Source organism: Porites lutea, chromosome 12, assembly GCF_958299795.1.
Source record: "Porites lutea chromosome 12, jaPorLute2.1, whole genome shotgun sequence".
Classification (NCBI taxonomy): Eukaryota; Metazoa; Cnidaria; class Anthozoa; order Scleractinia; family Poritidae; genus Porites; species Porites lutea.
In genome coordinates, this window is record NC_133212.1 from 15,178,100 (window position 1) to 15,203,099 (window position 25,000).

Consider the following 25,000-nt stretch of genomic DNA (forward strand, 5'->3'; position numbering starts at 1 on the left):
AAACGCTTTCTTTTGTTCCAAAAAATCTGCATAGATGCTGGCCACGTGAGAGGAAACGCGAAAAAGAACAGTTCGTCGTCTCGTGCTTACGTCATTCACGGCGAAGTCGTGCGAAGGTAACAACGAAATGTACCAAAAAGCCTGTTGTTTTGCCTATTAAAACTACATGCTTTTCCCATTGCTGTCGACGTCCTTGTAAGAATTATAAGCTAACGCTCCCTAGTCCTGCAACTAAGTGTGGGAAAACATGCGATTGATACCCTGAGAGACAAAAACGAGACAAGGCATCAACTTTTCCAAGAAACCATTAAAGACATTCGTCAGGAAAGAACTATAATACCTGGGTATTTAAAGTAAACTCTCGGAGCTGTTTTCTGAGGTAGCCCCAACCCATCTCCACAGTGGCTTGTCCGGCAGGCAACGAACTGAAAGCAGCGAAGGCAAATTTAGTTTCTTATTCAATGTTTCGTGTTGATACTTTTCTAGAAATGATAAACTTTTTAAAGTTGATGACTAAAATTTGATTATGAGGGCACATTCTCCTTAATGAGGTTGTTGACAAACTTGGTACAGTGGAACCACGCTCTACGGACACCCTATATAACAGGTAGTTTCATTTGTCCCGACTAAAAAAAGCTCAAATATCTTCTCTAAAATTAAAGTGCTTACTACGGACACCAAGTCAATACGGACACTATAACATGTCCCGTCGGTGTCCGTATCAACCGTGTTCCACTATATTTTAATGCACACTCTCAACAGGATATTTTGGTTGCTGTGTCTCCTAATCCAATATTTCGCTTAGGAGTGGAAAAATAGCCAAAAGGGTTGAGTGTGGTTTAACCCCGACTTGATGACAGTGGAAGCCCGTTAATGCGGTCACCAATGGACCAAAAAAATTGGCCATAATAACGGGGTGACCGTATTAACGAGGATTTCTTTACAAGAAAATGTATGGTCGTTTTTGTTAGGTAGCCTAAAAAAGTGGCCGTAATAACGGGATGATCGTATTACCGAGGTGGCCGTAAGGCGGGGTTCCACTGTACCGAGAAGCAGTCGGTCACCCACAAGAATAGAAATTTCATCAATAAAAAGGAATTTCATCGTGAAAAAGACTGTACTTAAGATCTCCTTTTGGCTTAAGTTATCCCAAACGTCTTGCTGATTCAAATCGTGCGCTACACAAAAGTGAAACGTGGCTTACTGTTGATCTTTGTCCTGCTCGTTTGAAGAAGAATGTGACGCACCAGCAGCCAACTGAGAAAGAATCGTGTAATCATCATGTAAGTACTGATTTTGACGTCAAAATTCTAACTTTGAACTCGAAACTGAACAAGATGCAATAACAAAGCTTTATTAATCAAGCAAGAAACTACATAAATTGAACAATTTGGCTCCTTTTTATTCTTTTTCTAGTATTCTGAAGTAATTGTCACGCGGGGTGTCTACTAGACAGGGGGCGTTCATTAGAAAAGGGCGTCTAATACAAACTTGAAAGCGCAGGGAGGCAGTTATTTGCGGGGTGGCATCTATAACTCATTCAATGATTTTACCTTTAGCTTGAGATCTTGGTTTTTCTGTTGTAATTCTCTAAGATCGGAGTGAAGTTTGGCAATTTCACGACTCTGTCAAGGAAAAGACAAAATACCTTTTGCTTAAAGCTGCCGGATGACTATAAAGTGCCTACAATTGCTAATGTCTGTTTGTAAATTTAAAAGTTTGAGAATATACACATAAACGGCAAGAACAGAGCTTCTTCTGTCTTTTCAAAGACAAAAAAGCGATTTGCTGCTGCAACGTGCAGCCGTGACCTATTGCAGCAACTTGCCGCCTGACCTGTACTCAGGGATTTATTCGTCCCCGCTGTCGCAGCTTGATGTCGCCTTGTGTGTTCCAACCTTAACAGGAGTACACCCAATTTACTGGGCATGATTTAGGCACCCATCTCGCGTGAAATCGCACTTCCGATGCCTTTCTATCCCGCCGGTCATTATATGTATGGAATCGAAGACATCACCAACCTGTGCCATTTGTAATTCACTCTCAGACGGCAGGAACAAATCAGATTGGTCTGCCTGTGAAACGTCCCGTCCTTCTTTGCTTTCCATGTCAAATCTCATTATTCTGATAAAAATAAAGAAAGAGAGGCGGTAAACAAATGATGCAACACAATAACATCTATGTATAAAAGGATCCATTAACCATAGGAGTGCACGCTAGAAAATATAGAGAACACTGTGTTAAGATGACTCGCATGCTAAAGTATATTTGACAGGAAACAAGGCTTTTAACGGAAGTCGAATGTAATTTCGGATGAGTAAAAATTGTTAGTGACCTGCCACCAACCTACCCTTCCCTTAACCCAATATTTTGTACTCAGTGGGAAGTCAGTGTTAAATTTGGTTAAGAGAGGAAGGGGTGGGGGTGGGGGAAACTTTTCAGAATATCAGTGGCCTAAGTTCCCACTTGTCTTCTGTTCCTCAATGGTAGAGCATCTAGACTAGTAACCAAAAGGTCATAGATTCTCGGATTTGATGATTTCACTCCAGGCTAATTAAAAACATGCATTAATAAAACCAGTCACGCTGGAGTTTTCGGACTTTGGCGCCCGTTTCAAGCTTTGGGTGACGTTTCACGACACCCAAGAACAATATTTCCTTGGGACACACTTTGCAAACCAGCCGGCCTCTGTTTTTCAAAAGGTGGATAACGTTATCTAGCGGATAAATCTCTATTCGGTGGTTAAAGCATGAATTTCCCTGATACTTAACCACGGGATAGCTGTTTCTCTCGCCGATAGCTCAAACGAACGTTTGAAAAAAACGGGGCGATAACTTCACAAACCTGTAGGCCGACGAGAGTTTCTCATTTTTCTGTACCATTTCCTTGACTACGGCTTTTAGTTCTCGTATTCTTTTTTCCAAAGCTTCTTCCTTTTTCTCGTGCGAGTCTCTTATTTGTCTTACCATGACATCTATGTACGATTGTAATGACTCCACAGAAAGCTGTTTTTCACTGGCTTGTCCACAGAATACCTTGAGGTAAATTTTCGATAAAAGTTAACTGCGAAATAAGGTTGATATAACATAGAACAATTCCGCGAGCGGGGAAGGTAGAGTGACTCCTGCGTCCTATTGGTTACCCGGGAGGAGAAGATAGGTTCCGCTTGAAAAAGTTCTCTTTTTGACCATACAATAATTCCTTTATCGACCAAGCTTGTTCGTTCAAAATTGCCGAAAATTGGCCTCGACTTCGTCAAGGTTCATAGAAGCGCAAAAAAACCATTTGGCCAATATTGAGCCATCTTGACCTCACGCATACATACATACTACGAATAAACAAGGCTGGTAAGGTTCAATTCAACGTTTGGGTTTAGAAAATGACGTTGCATTCTACTAGCATCTCCCCTACCAACAGGAACAATGTTTTTTAACAAGAAACAGCCTGTGTTAAGAGATGAATCTTACCGCTATGTCATGAATGTATTGCTGTAATCTGTTGGTGTATTCTGCACTGAGCTCCTTTAAACGTAGATCCAAGTTATTGTTCTCTTCATACAAACGATGCCTCTCGCCGTTAGCAGAAATCAGATCCTTTAACATGAGGAGACAAACACACTAATTTATATCTGAGCAGTCCTTGGTTTTCCTTTGCTGGGGCCCGTTTCTCGAAAGACACGGACACCTTTCGGGCCCGAAGGCAAATTTTAAAATCAAAACCTGTTGAATAGTAAGAGCACAGTTTCTAGCCCACAAATCAGTTAATTTTTCTTCGTTAACTGATAGTGTCTTTATGATCTTGAACGCAAACATGACAAACACAAAACAGCTTTCCGGGCCCGAAAGGTTACCGGGACTTTCGAGAAACAGACCCCTGGTCTGTGTCGACACACATTGTTAATGGCTGTAGAAAGCAAAGGTTCCCTTCTTTGACTCAGAGACCCTCATTACTCTTTGATACAACACAATGTGTAGGTAACAGAAACATGGCCAAAGGTATAGAAGTCATTGAAAATAGTACTGAGAATAGGCCTCTTAACTCTCACATGATGTCCACAAGGAAATTTGTCCTTTCCTTCTCATAAATTTGTAGGTGTGGAGGTGAATAAGGGCTAGACGGGACGGGTTTTCCGGCCTGGCTTTTTTTCCAAGATCGCTGCGCGTCAACTATACTCAACAAATCTCAACTTTGTGATCACATGACAACCCATCCAGCCCAGTTAGCTGGAATCCCGGTATTAAGATGGCGTAATACTGTAATAAAAGCCACCTCGACAAAGCCAGCCAGTGCAGAAAACCCTTCCGGCCCACCTCATATGATCAAGCCCTAAGAAACAGATCTCTCAAGTATTATCAGAAGACCTACACTGTGAAAAACAAAACGCACTTGCCAAGCGAGACTCAGATGTACCAAACGAGTGTTTTCTGTAAAAAATCTGTTGAGAGAAGCAAATATTCGCCGAAAAATTTCCGATTACTTGAGGACGGCTAAAGAGTTCTAGATGACCTACAAATTTCGAAGCTTATCTAATAAATCTCTACGATTTTCTGAAGTTTTATTTTCATATTTCACTTTCCAAGTTAGGTTTTTTTCGTAGAAAAAAGGAAAGAAAAAGAATGATAACAGATAATTTAGGTATAAAGCTTTGATCAATGTGTAACCTACCGCAGACTGATGGGCAAGCTTTCGTTGGTATTCCCGCGAGGCTTCCTTTGCTTCTTGTAGTTCCTTTTTAAGTTTGGATCTGTAAATAATATTGATGCTATGAAAACCATTATTAATTCTAACTATCAAGCCTAGTTTTATATAGTCGTCTGAAGCGCCATGATTTTTTTCTTAGTATGAATAAGAAGATCGAAACAAATGGACGATTGTAGGGAAACTAACTCTTGATCACTGCTGACGAAGCAAGAATGAATCACAGAGTGACTTTCTTCTCTGGGTTCCAAGGCTAGGCTACTCTCATGTTGGGTGACCAAACAAAACCGATATTGATCAACTTCCTTAAGACGTTGGGTTGCAAATTATTTAGCTATAAAATCAGCCGCGGAAGAGACGGAGTGTAGCAAGTTGCCCGAATTGATTGTTTGATTAAATGATTTTTTCCAAACGATCTTGTCAAAACCGAACTTTGCAATACTGCAACAGTCGTCCTATCAGCAGGTTATACCTTTGAGCATGAAAAACCAAAAAGGGGCGCTTTGCGAATGCCACATCTCGACTTTAGAGCGACTGGGCTGGCTTTGATTCAGACGCCGAACTTTCATGTGCCGAACCCAATGCACAAATTATTACAGCGTATTTTGCAAGCAGTTTGACTTAAATGAACATTTTTCTCCTTTTGAGTTTGGTTCGGCTGGATTAAGATCGACGTCTAAGGGACTGTTTACATGAAGGGAGGAAGATCCTTGTACAGGGAAGATCCTAGAGGGCGGATCATCCTAGCGCCATATGTTTTCTGTATTCAGTTTACATGCAAAGGGTTGTACTTGTCCATAGCGCTAGGATCTTCCTAGTACTAGGATCTTCCTAGCTGAGAGGTAGGAAGATCCTAGTACTAGGAAGATCCTAGGACCATGTAATCTGCTTTCGCTAGGAAGATCCTAGCACTAGGAAGATCCTAGGACCATGTAATCTGCTTTCGCTAAGAAGATCCTAGTACTAAGGACAAACGCGACAAAAATGTCGGCGGGTCGTTCAGTGGCTAATTACGGCAATAAAGGCCGACCATTTCGTTTGGAATAATCCACGAGCAGATTATTGTGTTAATTCAGCTGAAAGGTAGTGATTTACGCCAGTAAAGAGAGCGGAAGGACCCAAATTGCATTTTGATTTTGTCGTCCGCCATTTTTAATTCCTTCTCTAACCTTCTCTACTTGGACAACTCATGGGCCGAAATATCTGCATGCAAACCCAACGTAAAGTTATTCCATCTCCTAGGATCTTCCTGGTACTAGGATCTTCCCCCCTTCATGTAAACAGCCCCTAAGTCAGTCCAGTCGGTCTAAATAATTTAGGTCAACCTTAATTCGAATTAGGCTCGTCTCATATAAACTTCGGCGTCTGTTTCGAGCCTTACATTCTCTCTTCGAGCTTGACTAATTCTCTTTGATGCTGTCCTCTTAGCACTTCAACTCTGCCTTCACGTTGTTGAGTGTTTTGAAGTAACTAAATAAGAACAAGAGCTCAAGTTAAAATCAAAATTCACAATGCCAAACAAAATCGGCTACTTTCTGAGCTGTCAATTTAAATTTCAGGTTTTTTTTCTGCATTAATGTGAAGATAACATTCAGTAAACAATCTTAAAAAACATATCACAATAAATTCACTGAGATTTTGTGATGGCACAAGCATCCCAAATTCATTATGTGAGCGCTTGGTGAAACATCGAGTAACATTACGTAACGGAACGACTTATAGGGTTCACATGGAAATGTAAACCCCGGAAAAAATCGCCTTATCTTGTTTTTTTTTTTTTTTGTGGTGAGAGCAATAAACTAAACTATGCAGTGCTTTGTATTCTTGTGTCGTTTTAAGTAAAGCGACCCGGGCTTGTTCTCCGACCCTGTCTTAACCTCCGTGAAAAGGCTTATGGTAATAGCGGTTTTTACATCCAAATCATGTAGGTTACAACTGTCTGTTGTAAGTATATTACTGTACAGAGATATTGCTGGCATAGCATACCGAGAGGCCTGACGAAGTCCTGAGAGTATCTACGTGGGAGGCTACTGTCCGCATGATCAAATGAGAAAAACTAAAGTTCATATAAAATTGTTTGTACACTATACCTGTTTTTCCAGTTCAAGTTTTTCTGACTGCAAGTTTAGCACACTTCTGGACAAGTCATCCTACATTACACAAACAATAATGTAATTGCATTCACTTTCCCCACGGTATTCCCCACATGCACCGGTGAGACTGACTAGTGTCTGGGCCCAGTTGTTCGAAGGCCGATTAGCGCTAACCCAGGCTTAAATTTTAACCCCGGTTTCTTTTTCGTTTGTTCAAAAGAATTTTCTGGGATTATTTTCTCTATTCTTTTTAGGCCATCCAATCATCAAACTGTAGAGAAAGACAATAAAACTGATCTTTCTTTGTAAGCTTTGATATCTGAATTAAAATTTCGCACTAACCCTAGGTTAACTTAACACTGCTTTGAACAACCCGGCCCAACCTTCAACTAACAGCCAACGAAGCCCTCGCGATCAACGGACTTCGGTATTAGTTCTCAAAAACCGTTTTTGGTGTAGAGAATACCGTAAATCACCTAATGATAAACGCCACGGGGGGTCTATTTAATTTTAGGGGTCCAAGCGGGGGCGTTTGATAGTTAGGAGGTGTTTAAAAGAGAAGGGTGTTTATTCTTATAACTGCAACAACCTTAACAAAACTAATATGCTTTTGGCACATATATTAAATATCGAGAGAGTTCAAAAAATAATTAATAGCGGAATATCCACTCCATCAATTGATACGTCTAGACCATCTAGAGATCCATATCGCTCTTTCAAATCCCAACAACGATGTCAGAATCCTCGCTCAGGATTATTGTGTTGCCTTCGTTAGTCTCTCCTTACTTTGAACTTGACATTGATTAAAAACGCAAAGCCTTGTTAATCAAGCAAGAAACTGAATAAATTGAATGGTTTTGCTCCCCTTTGCTAATTCCTAGTATTTTGGAGTAACTGTCATAGGGTGCGTCTGTTAGACAAGGGGCGTTTATTAGAGAGGGGCGACTAATACAATTTTAACAGCGTGTGGAGGGGACGTCTATTCGTTAAGAGGCGTTATCTGGAAGTGAGCGTTTATTAGGTCATTTACGGTATTTATCTCCAAAACAAATTTGACTGCTAGGTATACTTTTGCGTGGATTTTAACCCCAAGTGACACATAATGGCGGTTTTCATGCTAGAAACGTTCATAAACGCATTTGAAGTATGAGACGTCGACTTGTGTAAAAACGGGATGCTTAATTACAGCCAGTATTAATACCTTTTCGCGTAAAGAACCTCTGGAAAATTTGCTTGCTATTCTTCTCAGTTGATCATAGTACTCCTGAGGAAAGATGTTGTATAAGCAGTTTAGTGGAAATGTGATAAAAATGGGAAAAAACAATTGTTCGGACACAAACGTCCTCAAAACAATAAACTGCCAGACATTTGAATCATTGAGATAAACTAATCAAAATGATGAAAAACGGCAGATCTGATAGAAAATGTTTCTTGCCCTTTACGACATAATATAGTTTTAGTCTTTGTCTTTAAAAGCACATCCTTGGAGACGCAGGGGTGGTCAATTGGGTATAAAACAAATTGAAAACTTTCGCCGCCGTTTCTTCCGACCCGACTGACCGTCCCTGAGTCTCCGAGGATGCTAGAGGTGCTGTTAAATGGGAGGATGTTTCGCGCATCACAGGATGCAACATTGTTGCAAAATAGTGCTACGATTGTCGCCCTAAAAATCGTCGTGGCAGATTGTCTCGTGTGTGACCACCTTGGTAGTGTAATACGGATGAAATGAAACCCCTCAGAGAAGACTTTGCTCTCTAGGGACTGAACCATGAATAGACAGACAAAAACAGTGAAGGGAAAATAACTGGGTTAGTGAAGGATCAAATACGTGTTAGCTGGATGACGTTATAATTCACTCGTTTCATACCTTTGACCTCAATCAAATTGACTGAACGTCATTAAAAGTACAGTTAAAACCATTCCCGTGAAAAAAAATCAAAACTTGGGGTTATTTCTCAGCTGCACGGGTAAAGATGTAACTTTAAAATAATGAATAAATAAATAAATAAATAAATAAATAAATAAGAGAAAGGGAGAAAGAAAGAAATTCCAAACGAAATCTGATTGTCTGATTCGTTCAGTTTTTGTTGTGCTGTTACATGCAGAAGGAGACCTCATTTAAATATGAGTGAGCTTAATAAACAAAAACGTTTATGAGTGGCGCAGGTCAGCGGAACGTGAGGTATTTTACCAAATTTACACCTAATTTCAATAACGTTGTCGTAGAAAAAAGGAAAAAAAGGAAAAAGCCAAATAGGAATTAATTAGGCTAATTAAGCCACATTCTCAGGGTGGATTCATGTTCAGCTGCTGCATTTCTCCGCTGGAATTTTTTTGATTGGTTTTCAGCTTTAAAACAATGGCAAATTCTAACAGGGAAATACGACGTCCATGTGCGGATGCTGCAAATGAATTTGTTTAGCTTATTAGCCTAATTAATTCGTATTAGGTGGCTTTTTCCTTTTTTCATTTTTCTAAGACAACGTTATTGCAATTAGGTATATATTGCTAAGTGTCTTTTCTCTTATAGAGACGATTTGCTCGAAAACTTGAGAAAATCCATTGCACAAGTCCACTTTCGTTATAACTCCCAATTGGACGACTACATAGGACGTGCCATGTGTCAAAACAATTGACCGATATAGCAAAAGCAACGTAACATCAAATGAGAACGGGTTTTGCTATTAATCAAGTCTCGGTAAAGTCGGTTGTAAGATTCGGTGCGCCGTCGACGCTTTCATCGCGTCGTCTTTGCTAAATCGTGTGTTAAATTTCATTTAAATGCATTAGAAACAGTGCTAAAACTTGAGAATATACGTTTAGCCAGGGCTTTACACATAAGCACTCATCAGAATTTGGAGCCTTATTGTAAATCATAAAAGTGCATCATTTGATATATTTACCTGCATTTTTTCAAGTTCCACAGCTTCTTTGTCATGTTGCAGCTTTTCCTTGGTGTTAAGTAAGGTGACGAGTTCCAGCCCGAGTTCTTCATTTTTAGCCACCTTTAAAAGACAGAAACATTATGTTTCACGTTGTAGACTGTCGTGGACATGTCTGTCACGCTGGTCATGAAAATCTGAGAATTCAGTATAAAGTTAAAACAAAGTACTGCGCAAAAAGTTGTTGTGGTGCCCACCTCTTTCTGGTAATCAGCCGTCAGCTGAACATGGCTGGTTTTTAAAGCAATGTATTCATTTGCTAGTTCTTTATGTTCTGTTTCCATGCTGTCCAGTTGCTCTCTGGCTGTTGCTAGGTCCGCCTGGGTATTATCCAAAAACATCTGCAACTCCATGACGTTATTTTCAAGAGCAAGTACCTACAAAAATAAAGATTTTAGCCTTGTAAAATGTGGTAGTAACTTTGTTGGTAGGTTTAGTACTTTAGACACCGCATGTGCTGGCCACACACAGATTTAGACCTGTTGTAGAGCAAGCACTCTTTTAATATTGTGAAAAATAACCGGCATCAGGCAAGAGTACTTCAGGACTAAATGAGGTTTCATTGGAATTGTAGACTGTTCACTGACATTTTCTTAAATTTCCGTAAGATCGTTAGGATCAAGCACCTTCCCTTACAGGCGGCCGTCTTGGTTTCAACCTTACCGAGTCTAGTCTAGGAATAAGTATCAAACCTTCTTAGGGGTTGGGGAACGGTTGTCTGTACTTCCTTCCCTTTCTGGCGAAATTCCACGCATTGTAGACTACTGACCTTTTTAAAGTTCCTCGCAATAGAGCGATTTTCGTATGACCTTGAAATGAAAACGTGCGAACAATACAGAAACAACAAACGAACGGAAATAGAGCGATTTGATTGGTTTATCGAACGGATATAAACGCGCGAGGTTTTTGGTTGGTTAAGCGAACGCTCGGCTGAAAAAGCTTCCTGCCTGAGACCTTTCTAGAAATCAATCGGTGCTTCGCTGTTACGTCATACTGCAACACAATTTGCCACTCGAACAATGCCATCTCCATATTAGCGTTTTCTCTAGCGGGAAAATAAAGAGTCAATGTTTTGACCTTTTCATCCATTCGCTGATAAAACAAATAAGGAACACTTACCGAAACCATTTTTCAACGTCACACCAAAATCGCTCTAGTGTAAATGCATCGGTTTAAATTATTTGTCTCACAAGTACCGGGTACTGCTTCAACACAATCTTTCCCAGTAACTTCCCATTTTGGGCCGAGTTGTGACGATTAATACTACTGACATTTCTGTTCAACAAACGGTTTTGGTCGTTTCCTCTTTCAAATAAATACTCTCGACTAGACAACTACCTTAAGTTCCAGTTTTTAGGATAATTCAGTGCAATTAATACTATTCACATTTTTGTACGCTAGAAAACCTTTCCTGGCAACTTTCCTTTCTGCAGGTTCCAGAATGCAGGTTTAAGTTATTTTCTCTACCGAAAACTCGGGAAAGCACCTTAACTCTAATTTTTTTTTTTCAGTTGCGTCCTATTTTGAGCCAAACCAAAAAAACAAACCAAAAAAAAGACGCCAGCTACGCAGACTATATTCACAGAGAAGTTTGAATATTTTAGTGTACTGAACATATCCCCGCAATGTTTTTTTCTTCAAGTGACAGACTCAGTTTACCTAAAGCTAAACCAGAAACGAGACAGTTGCCTCAACAAACGTATTTCCCTTTCTGTCAACTATATTAAATTTCCTTCTACATTCTCGTTGTGGCTAACAAAAGCATTCGTGCATATAAGCCATCATTTGAAACGCAGACAGAGATAATTGTACAACTGATACCTTGTTACCAAGATCAAAATTTGTTGCTTCTGCGTCCTCCTGGATTCGGTTGTTTTCTAACTGAACATCCACCAAGGTCTTCGAGATCTGATGACAATAAAAAATTACAAAACCACCAGAGTGGCAAAAGGTTTTTAAATAGAAAAATAAAATCAATCAAAATCAATCTTCAAGCAGTTTCTCCTTATGAATACGCCTTACACAAATTTACATTAGACAACAAATTTTACCATCAACACCCTTGTGTTTAAACAGAATCCATCGTAGTGCATTCTTTGTGCATACACGTACACATAATTTCAAAAAAAGGCTTGGTGGTGAAACCTGCTTGCCTTACATAAATGTAAGACCTAGATGTCCATGTTTATTAGAGTAATCATAGAAAAATTAGGAAGCTATTGCTTTAGAAAATGAATGAAAAAAACATCTGCTTGGTGAAAAAAAGCTAACGAATCAAATATAAACTTAATTAAAGTATAGTACAATCAAAAACCCCTTAGAGTGATTATACTAAATCGTGAAATAGATTGTGGACCACTTCACACTCCTACACACTAATTCCATTGTATTCTTTTGTTTACTTGTAGCTATTTGGCTTAAATTGTTCATCTCTGTTTCCCGGGTTAAGTAATGTAATTCTATGACATCCTCCTACTGCAGGGACATTCATTTAGACTTTTTTCCTAACAACTTTTATTGGTGCTGAAAACACCACGTGCAAAAAAATCTGACTCCTGGTATTCAAGTGGATGAGAGGGCCTTCTCATCTCTATAACAACAGCAAGTACAACGCAACAACATGTACAAGAGAGAGGTCAAGAATGCATTTACATACATCTGTACACTATGAGCAATTCAAATGCTCATATTGTACTTTCCAATATCAGGAATTTAATGGCTCTACTTTAGACATCTGGCAACATTCAGAGACAAAAAACATTTCACAGTTAGAAAAGTACTTGGGATTGTAATGTCTAATTTTTTTTTTTTCAACTCAAATCTTTTCCCTACACTTTCATTCAAAATATCCTTGGGGCTTACAATGTAAGTTGGCATATTTCTTAAACTAACAATGTGTTTTGTTGCAGCTTGTTTGTTGTTGGTTCTCTCCCTTGCTTCAAGAGGTTTTTCTCCAGGTATTTTTCTGCTCTCCTCATAAACCAACACTTTAAAAATTCCAATTCGAACAGGAATAGTGGATGAGCTACCAGTAAATATTTATTTATTTCTTTATTTTATTTATTAATGTTTTGTTACAACAAGACTAACCCGTAGCTTTTCTTCTTCACTGGTGATCAGTTTTGAGGACAGCTGAGTCTTGGAATTCATAAGTTCACTGTATCTTGTCTGCATCTCTTCTAACCTTGTATATAGCTGTTCATTCTTCTCCTGCAGCTGAAACTAAAACGTAAGACGTGGTAATAATATACATAAGCTGTACATTAAATTACCCACTTTTTCCGCGCCACAGTTAATCGACCAAAACTATTTTTTTTTCTGATCAAAAACAATTTTGGGGTAAAAAAAATTATTAAAATGCAAACCTGTAAATTAAATTACCCTCTTCTTCTGAGCCACAGTTAATCCACCAAAACTATTTTTTTTTTCTGATCAAGAACAATTTTGAGGTGACAAAAATTATCAAAATGCAAACCTGGGTTCCTGCATTTTTATAAAGCTGCAAAAACAATGTATGGTGTGGACGAAATATATTGTTGTATCTTGTGGTCAGTAAAAAAATTAACCCCTCTGCTTGCTCTACATAATGAATACTCTCCATGTAAGAATGACTGTGCTGAAAATTAACAATATCGTAGCCTGCGAGCAAGCTCTCCTATTTAGGAGAGCGATGCAAGCCACAAGAGAACGCGACAATATTCTCCAAATGGAGAGCTTGCTCACAGGCTAACAATATTGTTTTAGTTTCTAGTATTAGGAGACGATTACATTTTCCTGTGTCAGTTGTGCCATTTGGTTCTTCAGCTCTTGTGCCCTGGTTTGATGCTCTCCTGATGCCATATTCTTTGATCCTCCTGTTAGTCTTGCATCATCTTTAAGTTTCATGATCAGCGATCTAAACTGGCACAAAAGCTCCTGTACATGGATCCATGCCAATAAATCAGTACATAATAAGTTAAATTTGTACCGGTATTCTGACCAGAATTACACTGGAATAAATTAGTACATTGCATTACTGCTGGCATTCCTCTAGAATTGACCACTCCAGAAACACCATAACATACCATAATGTTCTTTGTTTGTCACTCTTGGGAGTTAAAATGGCCCCAAGAAAAACTGAAAACAATGCATAGGCAAAATTTGGGGTGACAAACAAAGAGCATTATGGTATGTTATGGTATTTTCTGGAGTGGTCAATTCCAAACTGCTCCAGCTAAAATTCAAAACAATACATAAATTTCAAGGTACACATAGAAACTATTAAGAGCACCTTCAATATTTAACAGATTAATCTCCATTCTTTACTAGCTCAAATTAAAAAAGAAAAGAAAGTTATACAACATTTCCAAGGGTCAACGAAACGTTTACACTATGATTTTCTCCATGGAGATGCTCTGTTTTGACTGGCAAGTATCAGGTTTTAGTCACAAGGGTATCATGGATTTTTGTTTTTCCAATTTCCAAGTTCAACATGTACATTAAACTCTCTTTGGCTTGTACTTATATGATCACAGAAAATATCAGCGGTCTGTTATCTCTAATATATAGTTCCCTGCACTCACTCAGAAGCATCAAGCCTTACGGGAATATACTGGGAGGGGTAATATTTGGGTGTTAACCCCTGTAACTAAAAAAACAAATAAACATATCACTTATACTGAGTACCTTAGCCATGAAGTCATTTACAATTGGATAGTTTTGAACTTGTGCAAGTTGCCCTGCTGTTCTGAGGACACTGGCAAGCCCCAATGTATCAGAAGGGTGTAGGGTAACAAGCGCTTTAGTTTTACAGTTTCCACCAAGAGCATCCTTCAATAATAATGTGACCTTGGATTCCCTGACACATAAAATGATACTAATTTTAAAATACTGCTTAGAAAATACATTGTTTTATTGTTGGAATCAATCCTTTCACTCACAGGCTAAGTCATAGTGAGAATTGATGATAAGTTTACTCTTTTTCATCGAGGATAAAATCTCATACTGTTACCATTCAAATGAAAACCTCTTTGACAGAAACTTTACAAAGAACATTATGTACAGTGTACTATACATTGTATGAAACTTGGGATTTTACAAAAGGAAATTTGGACTTTTTGACATTTTTACTTTGGCATCTCCTGGGAAGGAAAGTTTTATGAGAAAATAATTAAAGAGATGCCAGTATTTATTATTATTATTATTATTATTATTATTATTATTATTATTATTATTATTATTTATTAATATTGCAATAGTAGAATGCTTGCCTTAAGGCCACACCACCTGTTTTAATGACTAACTCGATTTCATAAGACTACATGTACAGCTACTACTACCTAGGGTGAAGCATCAGGATACTTGCACAATGTACATATACAATGTAGATTATTCTGCAATTTCAAAAAAAGCAAAAAATGTTTTTAAAACTTACCCATAATTTATTACCCTGGTGGACTTTGGTGAGGCTGCTAGTTTTGCTACAAGATTTCCAAATGCAACAATAGATCTGTTTAGTGTAGGACCTTCTCTCATTCGAAGTTGGGTTGGGTCTTCAGACAGCTTCTCTGCACCAGGCAGCTCAACCACTAGAAACCGAGAAGTGAAAGGATCCTGACTATCTTTTGGAATCTGTATAGTAAAATAATCAAAAAATACAGTATCATTTTTTTTATTTATTTTCATTAAAACAGTTTAATACCGTGCCACACATAGTGTCACTGGACACCATTGTGTGGTTCCAGAATAAAGCGAATAATAGGCCATTTGCACAATGACGTCATTTTACTACTACGACCAGATTCCTTTATGGTTTTCCTTTCTTGTGCAAATTAAAGCTTTTGTTATTTAAACCGCTCTGGGATTACCAAATTTAAATATGAAAGAAAAAGCGAAAAGGATTCTGGTCGTAGTAGTAAAATGATGCCATAGTGCAAATGGCCTATTACATACCCAGCCCACTGAGGTTCAGTTAAAACTATGTAGCTGAATGATCATGGTCATTAATTATAGAAGATAGACTGGGAGTGGAGGGCTCAAATGGAAACCCATCGTAGGGGAGTACGAAAAAGGATAAATGTGCTGGAACAACACAAAACAATTTCCTAGCCGTGATTCTGACTTCAGTCCAGCGCAGTGTAAAATGAGTGCTGCTTAGAAGGAATGAACTTGGTGCTAGTGCGGCAAAGCTAATGTTATTCAGATGGCTCCTTGAGAGGTCATAATCACAGGAAAAAATAACAGATTCCCATTTTTGGATATTTTAGGGTATTTAAAGAATACCCACAAAAATCCCAAATTTGGAAGAGTAAGACAAGTCCCAATCAGGGAACTTGGTTGGGAATTCCCTGGTTGGGACTTGTCTCACTTTGCCAAATTTGGGATTTTTATGGGTATTCTTTAAATACCCTAAAATACCCAAAAATGGGAATCTGTTATTTTTTCCTGTGAATTGTCTTCTATTAAAATAAGCAGCAACAATCGTTGTTGGAAACTATCAATTTTTAAACACCCCAGAGCTCTGTCCTTCCAAGCATATACAAGTCAAGTACTTGACAGCATAACATCTCATGCTGTTACAAAATCTGTAGTCCAGAAACCAGTATCCTGTTCAAACTAATTAACACAGGGCTAGGATGTTGGATTGCATTGAGGATGGTTTAGAAAGTGTTTTGGAAATATTTTTCTCTGATCCATTTAAAATTTCATGTACTACAAATGTGCTTTTTTACACCTGTTTCTATACTTTATTTACATGTACAGCTAACGATTTGCAGTCTTTGATCTGCAAAGTTCCACACATCCACTGAAGCACATCTTTTTATTATCATATTATTATTTACAATTACACAGATCAAGATTGCTATCCCAAATTTTCTTTGAAACTTTGCTGCTATCCTTACCATAGAAAGGTCAAGAGCAAAGAACACAGCTGCCCTAGTTTCATAATCAATCGGCCCTTTCGTTCTGTTTGCCCATCCTTGACGAAACAAGCTGGTGCATTCTGCAGCATCAGCGGTTCTCTTATAAGTAGCATTTTGCAAATAAACTCCATTTCGTCCATCCTCATGCACATCAATGTGTCTTTCTGGAAAAATTATTAAAAATAATGTTGATTTATAAGCCACCTGAAGTTCCACAGAAAGTACATTGATAGAACACAAGGTAAAGTTACAGGTATTCTACACACTAATTCTTCAGCTTTACATGTAATTTGTATAAAATCTGGTTCAGTGGAAAAAACTGCTACTCAATCAATTTTGTGGATCGTGAAGATCAATACTTACATTTGTAAACTTGATAATGCTAAGTGAGATCTACACAATCAGAAGCCCTTGCTGCCAATTACAGCAGTTACCTTGCCTACTACTGAATAACATTTTCACTGGGCTGTTGTGGGTGTGAGTGCCATCCCATGGGATCCTGAGAAACTTAAGCCTGTACTAGACCACATTCAACACCGCATTTTACAGCATTTATGAGTGAAGGTTCCTGGTAACCAAGTGCTAAGCTAAGCTGTAAGAAATTGCACTCAGCTCACGGGGGCCAGTCTTGGTGACCTTTCGGGACCAACATCAAATATTCACATCAAAACCTACATCTTATTATGATATGTAAGGATATCTGCAAAATTACTTGCACCTCTTTCTTGGTAGCCTGAGTAAACAGTAGACACTTCACAATGCCACCACTAGTTCTCCAAGTTCGCAAAGAAACCAGTGGAGGCGCATTCAAATGTCAGCTGTTTTTACAAGCTACTTCTTGAACACAAGCATAACAGCTTTCCAGCCTGTTATGGGTCTGAAATGTTTCTGGGTCTTTTGAGAAAAGCTCACCAGGCTCTTTTAAAATCTACCTTGATCATACAAAAAAGCACTTTATTTCAGTGTCAGGGTATTTAGCAATAAAGTACTAATTGGGGAAACTATTCTTATGTCTCCAACTGAGATGGGACCGCCATTTTAAGTGGTCATCCGTGGCGCCACGCAAAGTCTAGTGCAAAGAGAGTACCTTCATTTCCAGGTTATTTTAAGACCCCGAGTGTTGGTCCAGCCCCAGGAACCCATGACCTCCTGCTCTGCAGTCAAGCGCTCTACCGACTGAGCTACCGGTAACCCTGCTGTCATGAAATACCCTGAGTGTTGGTCCGGATTATCCACTAAAGGGATTACCCATCAGGGTGGATTTGGTCTTAACTTAGAGTATATGTGGGTAACTGTGTTGGTGGGGGGAAGGGGTGGGAAATGGAAGTCATAATTTCCTTCTCCAACGCCACTCTGGTGGTCAAGAGGTTCACAAGTGAAGAGTTGGACCACTGTATCATTTAACCAGTCTGTGTAAAACGCAGACTGCGGACTGCAGACTGCAGACTGAGTGTAAAATGCAGACTGCAGACTAAGAGTAAAACGCTGGCTGGGGTAAAATGCAGAATAAAGACTGTAGACTTTTTTAAACATTTGTGCTCCTTCTTCTTCAAATCGGTGAAATAGCTAGCCGGTATCAGTTACACACTTCGCTTCCTAGTCGAAGTGAATTGCACATTCGCCAGATGTTTCAATGAACATCCAAACAGCTTATGTCTGCGTACCTTGATTTGCAATACTTTCATAGAAGGTCATCCAAATTTCCTGCAGAACATCTTTTCTCTGCTGTTGGAATGACTTACTCCCGTTTTTATCGCCATAATTCCTGTACAGTATTTTGGGTCAGCAGCTTTCATTTAAGCGTAAACATCGTGGTGTTGTACCAGTTCAGGGTCCCTGGTCACGTATATTGAAAACTTCGCATCAAAAGTTGAAGCGTGAAGTCTCTCGGATGGAAAAAAGGTTCAAGATTGCGATTATGTTTTCGGGTCATTGACGACGTTCCAGAGAAGAAAGGAATGGATTTGTGAAAGCAGATGTCATCAAGTAAGTGTTCGTTTACGTGTATTTGCAGGATTTTTTTGCCCTTAAACCCTTCCACCACTACAGTTTATGGTCGGTCTGCATTTTACCCCAGCCTGCGTTTTACTCTTAGTCTGCAGTCTGCATTTTACACTCAGTCTGCATTTTACCCCTGGTCCGCAGTTTGCAGTCTGCAGTCTGCGTTTTACACTGACCGATCATTTAACCCAGTCAACTTCTTCTGGGCTGCAAATCTTTCACGCTGCAAGAGCCGCCACATCAGACATCACTAGGATATCAGTACTTACCCTCATGAGGAAGCACAAGGAGATCTCTTACTTTCTCATTGTAAACTTCGTACAACTGCACGTAAACAACTCCGTCGTTAAGGTCATTTCTTTGCACCCTTAAATCTCTTCTTGCCGATCTCTCATTTTTTATTCGGGTGAACACGGCGTTTATAATCAAAGGAACTAATCCTGCCTTTGAAGTTTTCTCTCCGGCAACAGAGTAAGACTTTCCCGAGCCTGTTTCGCCAAAAACTAGTACACAGACATTGTAACCAGAAACCAAGAGGTCCACAAGGGAGGAAAATGCATCTCTAAATATATCGTAAGTCAGTGACTCAGATTTGTGCACCGCACTGAAAATGTGACCAGTTCCATCGCCTGCTTGTACACGAGTCCCAGAAAGATTGAGAGAAAAGTTCTCTCCCCGTTTTGGAGGCCGAACGCGAGCTAAAACTTCCACGTTCATCTGTCACAAATATCAAATACTGCCCGCCATTGAAATTAGCAGCCTGGCCTGGTTGCCAATGCTTGGCTACCAAGGGTGTTTTTTAAAACGTCTTCCATCGAGCATGGAACAGACACTTTCGATGTAAACAGTGTCCCTTTCTTCTGTTTCCTCAAGTAATGTGGAATGTTATCTTCGAAATAACTTAATTGAAGCCTTTTCACAACAATGTTCCCCACAGCTGGATATTTTCGGAGCACAAACTGTCCTTTCTTTGTTCATGGTTTATGCCACCGGCCATATTGCCATTTCCGACACAGCAAACCTGGTAGGTACAGCATGTTTTTTAAAAGGAAGAGTTTACATGCGATAGAAGTCGAGATTTTCCGTTGATTTATAGTTCTTATCTTGCAATAATGTCAGTTCTTCCAAAGAAAAGGGGGAATAGGAAGCAGAATTTTGAAATCATCTAATTAATGATATTAATCTTGATTTTGAAAAACCAGCTTGTACCTATTGGTATGTATCAGTGACATGCTAACTTAACTGGTTAACCCAAATGAAAGCAACAAACTTTAAACGTCGACTCTCTGTCTTATGGCATTTTTCAGTTTTAGGCTCAAAGGGTTGGGGTGGGGGGAAGGGGGGAAACTTTTAATCTCTGCCCCTCTCTTTAATACCCCTCTTCTGACTCCACCCCCAGAGAAGCACCTAGAGCTTTGGAGCTCTAGGCCCGGTTGTTCGAAACTCCATTAGCACTAATCCATGATTAGACATGCTAATCAGTGATTCAAATTTAATCCATGCTTAGATTGCGTTACACAACAAAGCCTGATTAGTGCTGATCAACTGACTCTAATCAGTGGCTTAAATTTAATACACCTCCGGAGGAAGGTTAATGCCTTACTTGATCGATTAAATTTGAAACAAAATGGCTGACATATTTTTTCATCTCTCAAAGATGCCCATGAATTTATCGATACAACGATAGTATGCTCACTTGTAGCGATCAAGCGCTTCGGGCTCACTACAGATTTGGCAAAGAGTCTATTCAGTAGCATTCTTTTTCGCGCCAGTAATGCTGTCGGAAAATTTAGACCTTATGAGGTCCAAATTTTCCTCGACGTTTTCCGTCAATATGGTTATTTTTGAGTCTGACCAATTTATTATTTTTTTGTAGCCACCTTGATCTGCTTTCCTTTTTCTGCAGATGCCATATTGGAAACCTTAGGGAAAGATTCATTATAGGTTGCTAGTCGTGGATTAGGGAGACAGTATAAATGGTTTTACACTGAGTACGAACTGTTAATCAGCAATTGACTAATTGCAGGTGTAATTGGGCTTTGCACAATGCTCTCAATTCCACTGATTAGCTAATCAGGTGTTAGCAATAAATTTTAACCCATGATTAAGCTTAATTGTGGATTAGTTTAATAACGGGGATTGTGAACAACTGGGTCCTGGGGTAAGACAATTTTGGTTTGTAGTTTTTGGGGGTTGCTGGGATTTCTCATTGTAGTTATCCCTGGAGGGCCAGGGATTGTGGATTACAGTGGAACCTCAATGGAACCTTAATATTACAAAACTCTAACGAAGTCCTTGGTATAACAAATGACTCTCTTTGCCCCAGTAATAGTAAAATGTATGAAAAAAAGGAAGAAAACCTTGATTTAATGAAACCTTGATATAGCAAACAAATTAAATTTTTGCCAGTCTCTTGGCCCTTGTTGTCTTTATGTTCCACGTGTAAATGTGTGCACTCGGTATCTGTAATGACACTTTTGCTATGTTAGAGCTTGGTCACATATTGGATTTTGTTTTGCAGGCATTATTACTTTTGATCAGAATCAAATAACCCTGAAGCTTATAACTCTGTTCCAGTGGTGGTTTTTTTTTATTGAAAACCAATTTTGGTTTGTGGTTGCCCCCACCCCCACCCCTATAAGGTTTTCTCATTTTTTTTTTTCTAGATGATAAAACATCAGCACCTGAAGTTTTCTGTAGCTGTTCATTTATCCTTTAAGTGCATTTTTAGACAAATTTAGTGATGGTCAGTTACTTTGGTTACAAGATATTACGTCATAAGTAGCAGGTGGTCAAGCCATTTTTGAGTGAAATTTTCAACTTTTTTCAGGAATAAAAGTAAAGTTTGTGCATGAAATGATGAAAAGGAATTATTTATGTGTTATTTTGTGATGTCACAGACCTCCAACAGCGCCACCACCCACAAAATATACCTCATACTGTAGAGAAGATCGAAGGCTTTCCACTGAAGGCAAAATCATTTCAAAATACTGCAACATATCAAAAACTCAAGGGGGGGTTCCATTAACCCACCCCCTGTACCACCGTGGGGGTAGGACTTTGAGTGTACATCCGAGGGTTAAGAGCACTAGACAAAGGCCAGTCAGAAAAACATAAAATGTATCACAATGTGCACTGAGATGGGAAAGCACTAATCGAAAGTCTTCGCAAAAAAAATTCATACACGCCATCGCATAGTGTAGTGCCCACAAATGAATGCACACTCATTGGCTACTCCCTGTGAATGTAACTATTTTTGTCAGTTGATTATCTTAATGGCTCAGGGAATGCTATTAAGTTACATGTAGGGATGTAATTGAAGAATTGTCAAGGACTAGGAGGAATCCATTATTAGCTACTTCTTAGACAGGGATACATGTACCTTCAATTCTTGATTCTGATTCCATATTACCTCATAATTGGGCAAAAAAATTTTCTTGCTTCTGATTAGACAGCTAAAGAACCCAGCATGGTTCTTAATAGATAATAAGGAGAATTTAGATGCTTCAGGGTTATATGCTTCTGCTTTGATTGGGTTGATTTTTTTTTTTGGGGGGGGGGGGGTGGGATGGTGTGGAGGAAGTAGCCTCCCACGCAGAGGTTTTTAGGGGAGCTCATATTTCATCCCCCCCCACAAACGCCTGCTCAACTGAGAACAACATTCCTTTCCCAAAAGGTTGACCTTGACCACAGGGAAACCCGATAATTACTCGATCTGCATGAAACACTGGGAAAGCTTTATGACCTCTAATAGTAAATATTAGACTCAGAGTGGCAAAAGTAAGATTCAGATTTTAGAAAACTCTGTGCACAGCATAACCCTAGCAAAGGCAAGAAAAGAAGGAAAAAGGTAACTCAAAGGTCACGTTTTTACACTACCATGAGCTTATGAGTCGTGTTTGTTGGTTGGTCACTTACTACACAAATAAAACAATGGGAAAGGAATGTTGTTCTCGGTTGAGCAGGTGTTTGTGGGGAGGGACAAACTGCGAGCTCCCATACAAACGCTTGCGTGGGAGGCTAGGGAAGAAGGGATGTTTTGGCATTTTTATTTTGACCCCATTATGGATGAGATGTACTGGGGAAATTTTCTCTTCTGAAAATGAAATGCCCACATGTGTGGAGCCCTTGAGAATTAGAGGTTGAAAATTTGTATTGCTTCAGTGCTTTATAAAGGGGTCTGCTTGTGGTGGAAAGCAAAAGAGATTTTGTGTTTTATTGCGACAGGATTAAAGGCATCAAAAAGTAAAATCTCCCCTCACAAGCTGAAAACAGATGAGCATCGTTCTGCAGGACATGTGGAACCGTTATCTAAAGGCCCCTCTTCTGACATCAAGGCAGGAGGTTCTGTTCATCAGGATGGCAAACCTGAGACATCAACAATGACGACGACAGCATCAGCAACAACAACAACAGCCATTAAAAGCATTTTGAAAAAGTCAGGTGAAGAAATCACCAAACAGTCAAACCATAGAGATTCACCAAGACCCAAACAAGGTAAAAATACAAGCATGGCTGACTCAGTGAGAACTGAACAAAGTAATACAGAGTCATTTGATGATATGGAACAGCCTGTAGCATCTCTCACCGATGAAGAGAAGCAGATTATTGGACTCATGACGCACCCACCCAGTATAAGCAGTGACTCTGGATCAGGTAGAAGTCCAGAAACGAAAAATTCCCTAGTTGCAGATTCTACATGTAGTAGCCCTTCAAGTTCAAACAATTGTATTTCTGTTCTTACAAACAAAGAGAACAAAGATGTTGTTGCCTGCAGTGAAAAGGCTATGAATGTGAACTTACATGTAACTGATACTTCTAACGATGTACAAATAAAAGTCGAGATTTCCAAGGATACAGCAAATAAAGCGTTGGTTAAGAAAGAGGAAATGGAAGTTGAAATGCATGTGGATTCAAGCAGTACTCTTATGGCAGAAAAACATGATGTTGCTATCTCTGGGGAAAATGCAAATGCTAATACTGAGGAAAAAACTGATAAAATACCAAAAAGAAGGAAATCTGTTCCTCTTAAAACATCCACAACAACAACAACAACGACAACAAAGCCTTCAGCTGTACAATGTCAAGACAAGACACCCCTATCAGATGTAGTCAGTAAGAAAAAGAAATCATTGCAGTTAACTTGTGTTACAGATGGTAGTGTATCTGCTGGTCCATCAAAGGATTCTAAAAAAGTTAAGGAATCAGCAATTTTGAAAGGGAGTGAAGTGTGTAGCAAACAACAACCTAGTACTGCACTGGATGAATTTTTAAAGTCTGCATCGAAATCATTTCAGGAAATTGAATGTTCTACCAAAATGTCTCTGATTGGTAAAGACACGCCAGTGCTAGAAGTGCCCTATGTTATACCAAAAAAGAAAAAGCCAGTTGATGGCAGTGCTAAAACTTTAAAAAGAAAGATTTCTATGAAGGACGATTCTGTGGAAACTTCACCTGCTGCGAAGAAAAAGGTGATATCTGAGGCTGAAATAAATTTCTTTGGATCTAAAAAGGCGCAAAAAGGTAGCAAAGCAGAAAGACCAAAGAAAAGTAAAGAAATGTTATCTCCAGTTAAAACTGCTAGAACCGCAAAGGTGGAGACCGGAAGTTTGGATAAGCGGAAAGACTTAAAACGAAAGTTTTCTAAAGGTGTTACAATATTGATAAGCGATGACAGTGATGCTTTGAGTACAGCAAATGCTGATTCAAGTTCTGAAGAAGAAAGTCATCTTAAACAGATTTGGGATGAGTATGATCCAGAACCCGACTTTGAATTGGTTGAAGAGTCACCAGTAAAAAGCCAAACGCAAACTGTAACTGAGGTCCAGAGGAAGAAAACTTATGCAGCAGTTGCAGCAGCGACAGCATCTGAGGAGAAGCCTTCCATGGTAGATACGTTGGGGTTTGGGAAAAAGCAGCGTGTGGCGCATACAGCTAATCATGTAAGTAGCAGGGCTTCTGTTATGGTGAACAGTAATGCAATTTTGCTTAATTGACCTTGATCATTAGACGTTTCTGGGAAACTGCCCACCTACCCCTCCCCTAAGCCAACATTAACACTTACAGTCGAACGTGTATTAAGCGGCACTGTATTGAGCGGTCACCCTCTATAAAGCGGTCAGTTTTCAAAGTCCCGAAAATTACTTCCCTTGAAGTACTGTAATTTCGACCTCTATTAAGCGGTCACCTCTATTAAGCGCTCGCGGTCACCATTTGCGAAGTCCCAACGGGACTTTTTCTATTGTCTTGACTGTATTAAACGGTCAGACGGTGTCAATAAGGCCATTTCCGAGTTCTCCTGGGCCTCTGTTTCAAAACGAGGGTAGGTGTTCAGCCTTTTATATGGAAATCATTTTTCATTTTT

At 39.2% G+C, this 25,000-nt stretch overlaps 2 protein-coding genes across 2 annotated transcripts in view; one reads left to right on the plus strand and one right to left on the minus strand.

Annotated features, from left to right (window-relative positions):
* LOC140954066 (coiled-coil domain-containing protein 78-like) overlaps nucleotides 1-19,383 on the minus strand; it is a 21,274-nt gene extending 1,891 nt beyond the window's left edge. The window contains exons 1-19 of the mRNA XM_073403468.1: nucleotides 18,906-19,383; nucleotides 16,615-16,799; nucleotides 15,147-15,343; nucleotides 14,399-14,570; nucleotides 13,502-13,648; nucleotides 12,824-12,955; nucleotides 11,555-11,641; nucleotides 9,931-10,110; nucleotides 9,695-9,796; nucleotides 7,993-8,055; nucleotides 6,789-6,848; nucleotides 6,080-6,168; nucleotides 4,666-4,744; nucleotides 3,468-3,593; nucleotides 2,845-3,035; nucleotides 2,022-2,124; nucleotides 1,554-1,625; nucleotides 1,205-1,257; nucleotides 341-425 (exon numbers count right to left, since the gene is read on the minus strand). Of these exons, the coding sequence (XP_073259569.1) occupies nucleotides 341-425; nucleotides 1,205-1,257; nucleotides 1,554-1,625; nucleotides 2,022-2,124; nucleotides 2,845-3,035; nucleotides 3,468-3,593; nucleotides 4,666-4,744; nucleotides 6,080-6,168; nucleotides 6,789-6,848; nucleotides 7,993-8,055; nucleotides 9,695-9,796; nucleotides 9,931-10,110; nucleotides 11,555-11,641; nucleotides 12,824-12,955; nucleotides 13,502-13,648; nucleotides 14,399-14,570; nucleotides 15,147-15,343; nucleotides 16,615-16,799; nucleotides 18,906-19,353 (2,571 nt within the window). The 5' untranslated portion in view covers nucleotides 19,354-19,383. The remainder of the gene's footprint in view (nucleotides 1-340; nucleotides 426-1,204; nucleotides 1,258-1,553; nucleotides 1,626-2,021; nucleotides 2,125-2,844; nucleotides 3,036-3,467; nucleotides 3,594-4,665; nucleotides 4,745-6,079; nucleotides 6,169-6,788; nucleotides 6,849-7,992; nucleotides 8,056-9,694; nucleotides 9,797-9,930; nucleotides 10,111-11,554; nucleotides 11,642-12,823; nucleotides 12,956-13,501; nucleotides 13,649-14,398; nucleotides 14,571-15,146; nucleotides 15,344-16,614; nucleotides 16,800-18,905) is intronic.
* Nucleotides 19,384-19,430: 47 nt separating this feature from the next.
* LOC140921240 (uncharacterized) overlaps nucleotides 19,431-25,000 on the plus strand; it is a 27,514-nt gene continuing 21,944 nt past the window's right edge. The window contains exons 1-2 of the mRNA XM_073371219.1: nucleotides 19,431-19,660; nucleotides 22,864-24,578. Coding sequence (XP_073227320.1) covers nucleotides 19,561-19,660; nucleotides 22,864-24,578 — 1,815 coding nt within the window. The 5' untranslated portion in view covers nucleotides 19,431-19,560. The remainder of the gene's footprint in view (nucleotides 19,661-22,863; nucleotides 24,579-25,000) is intronic.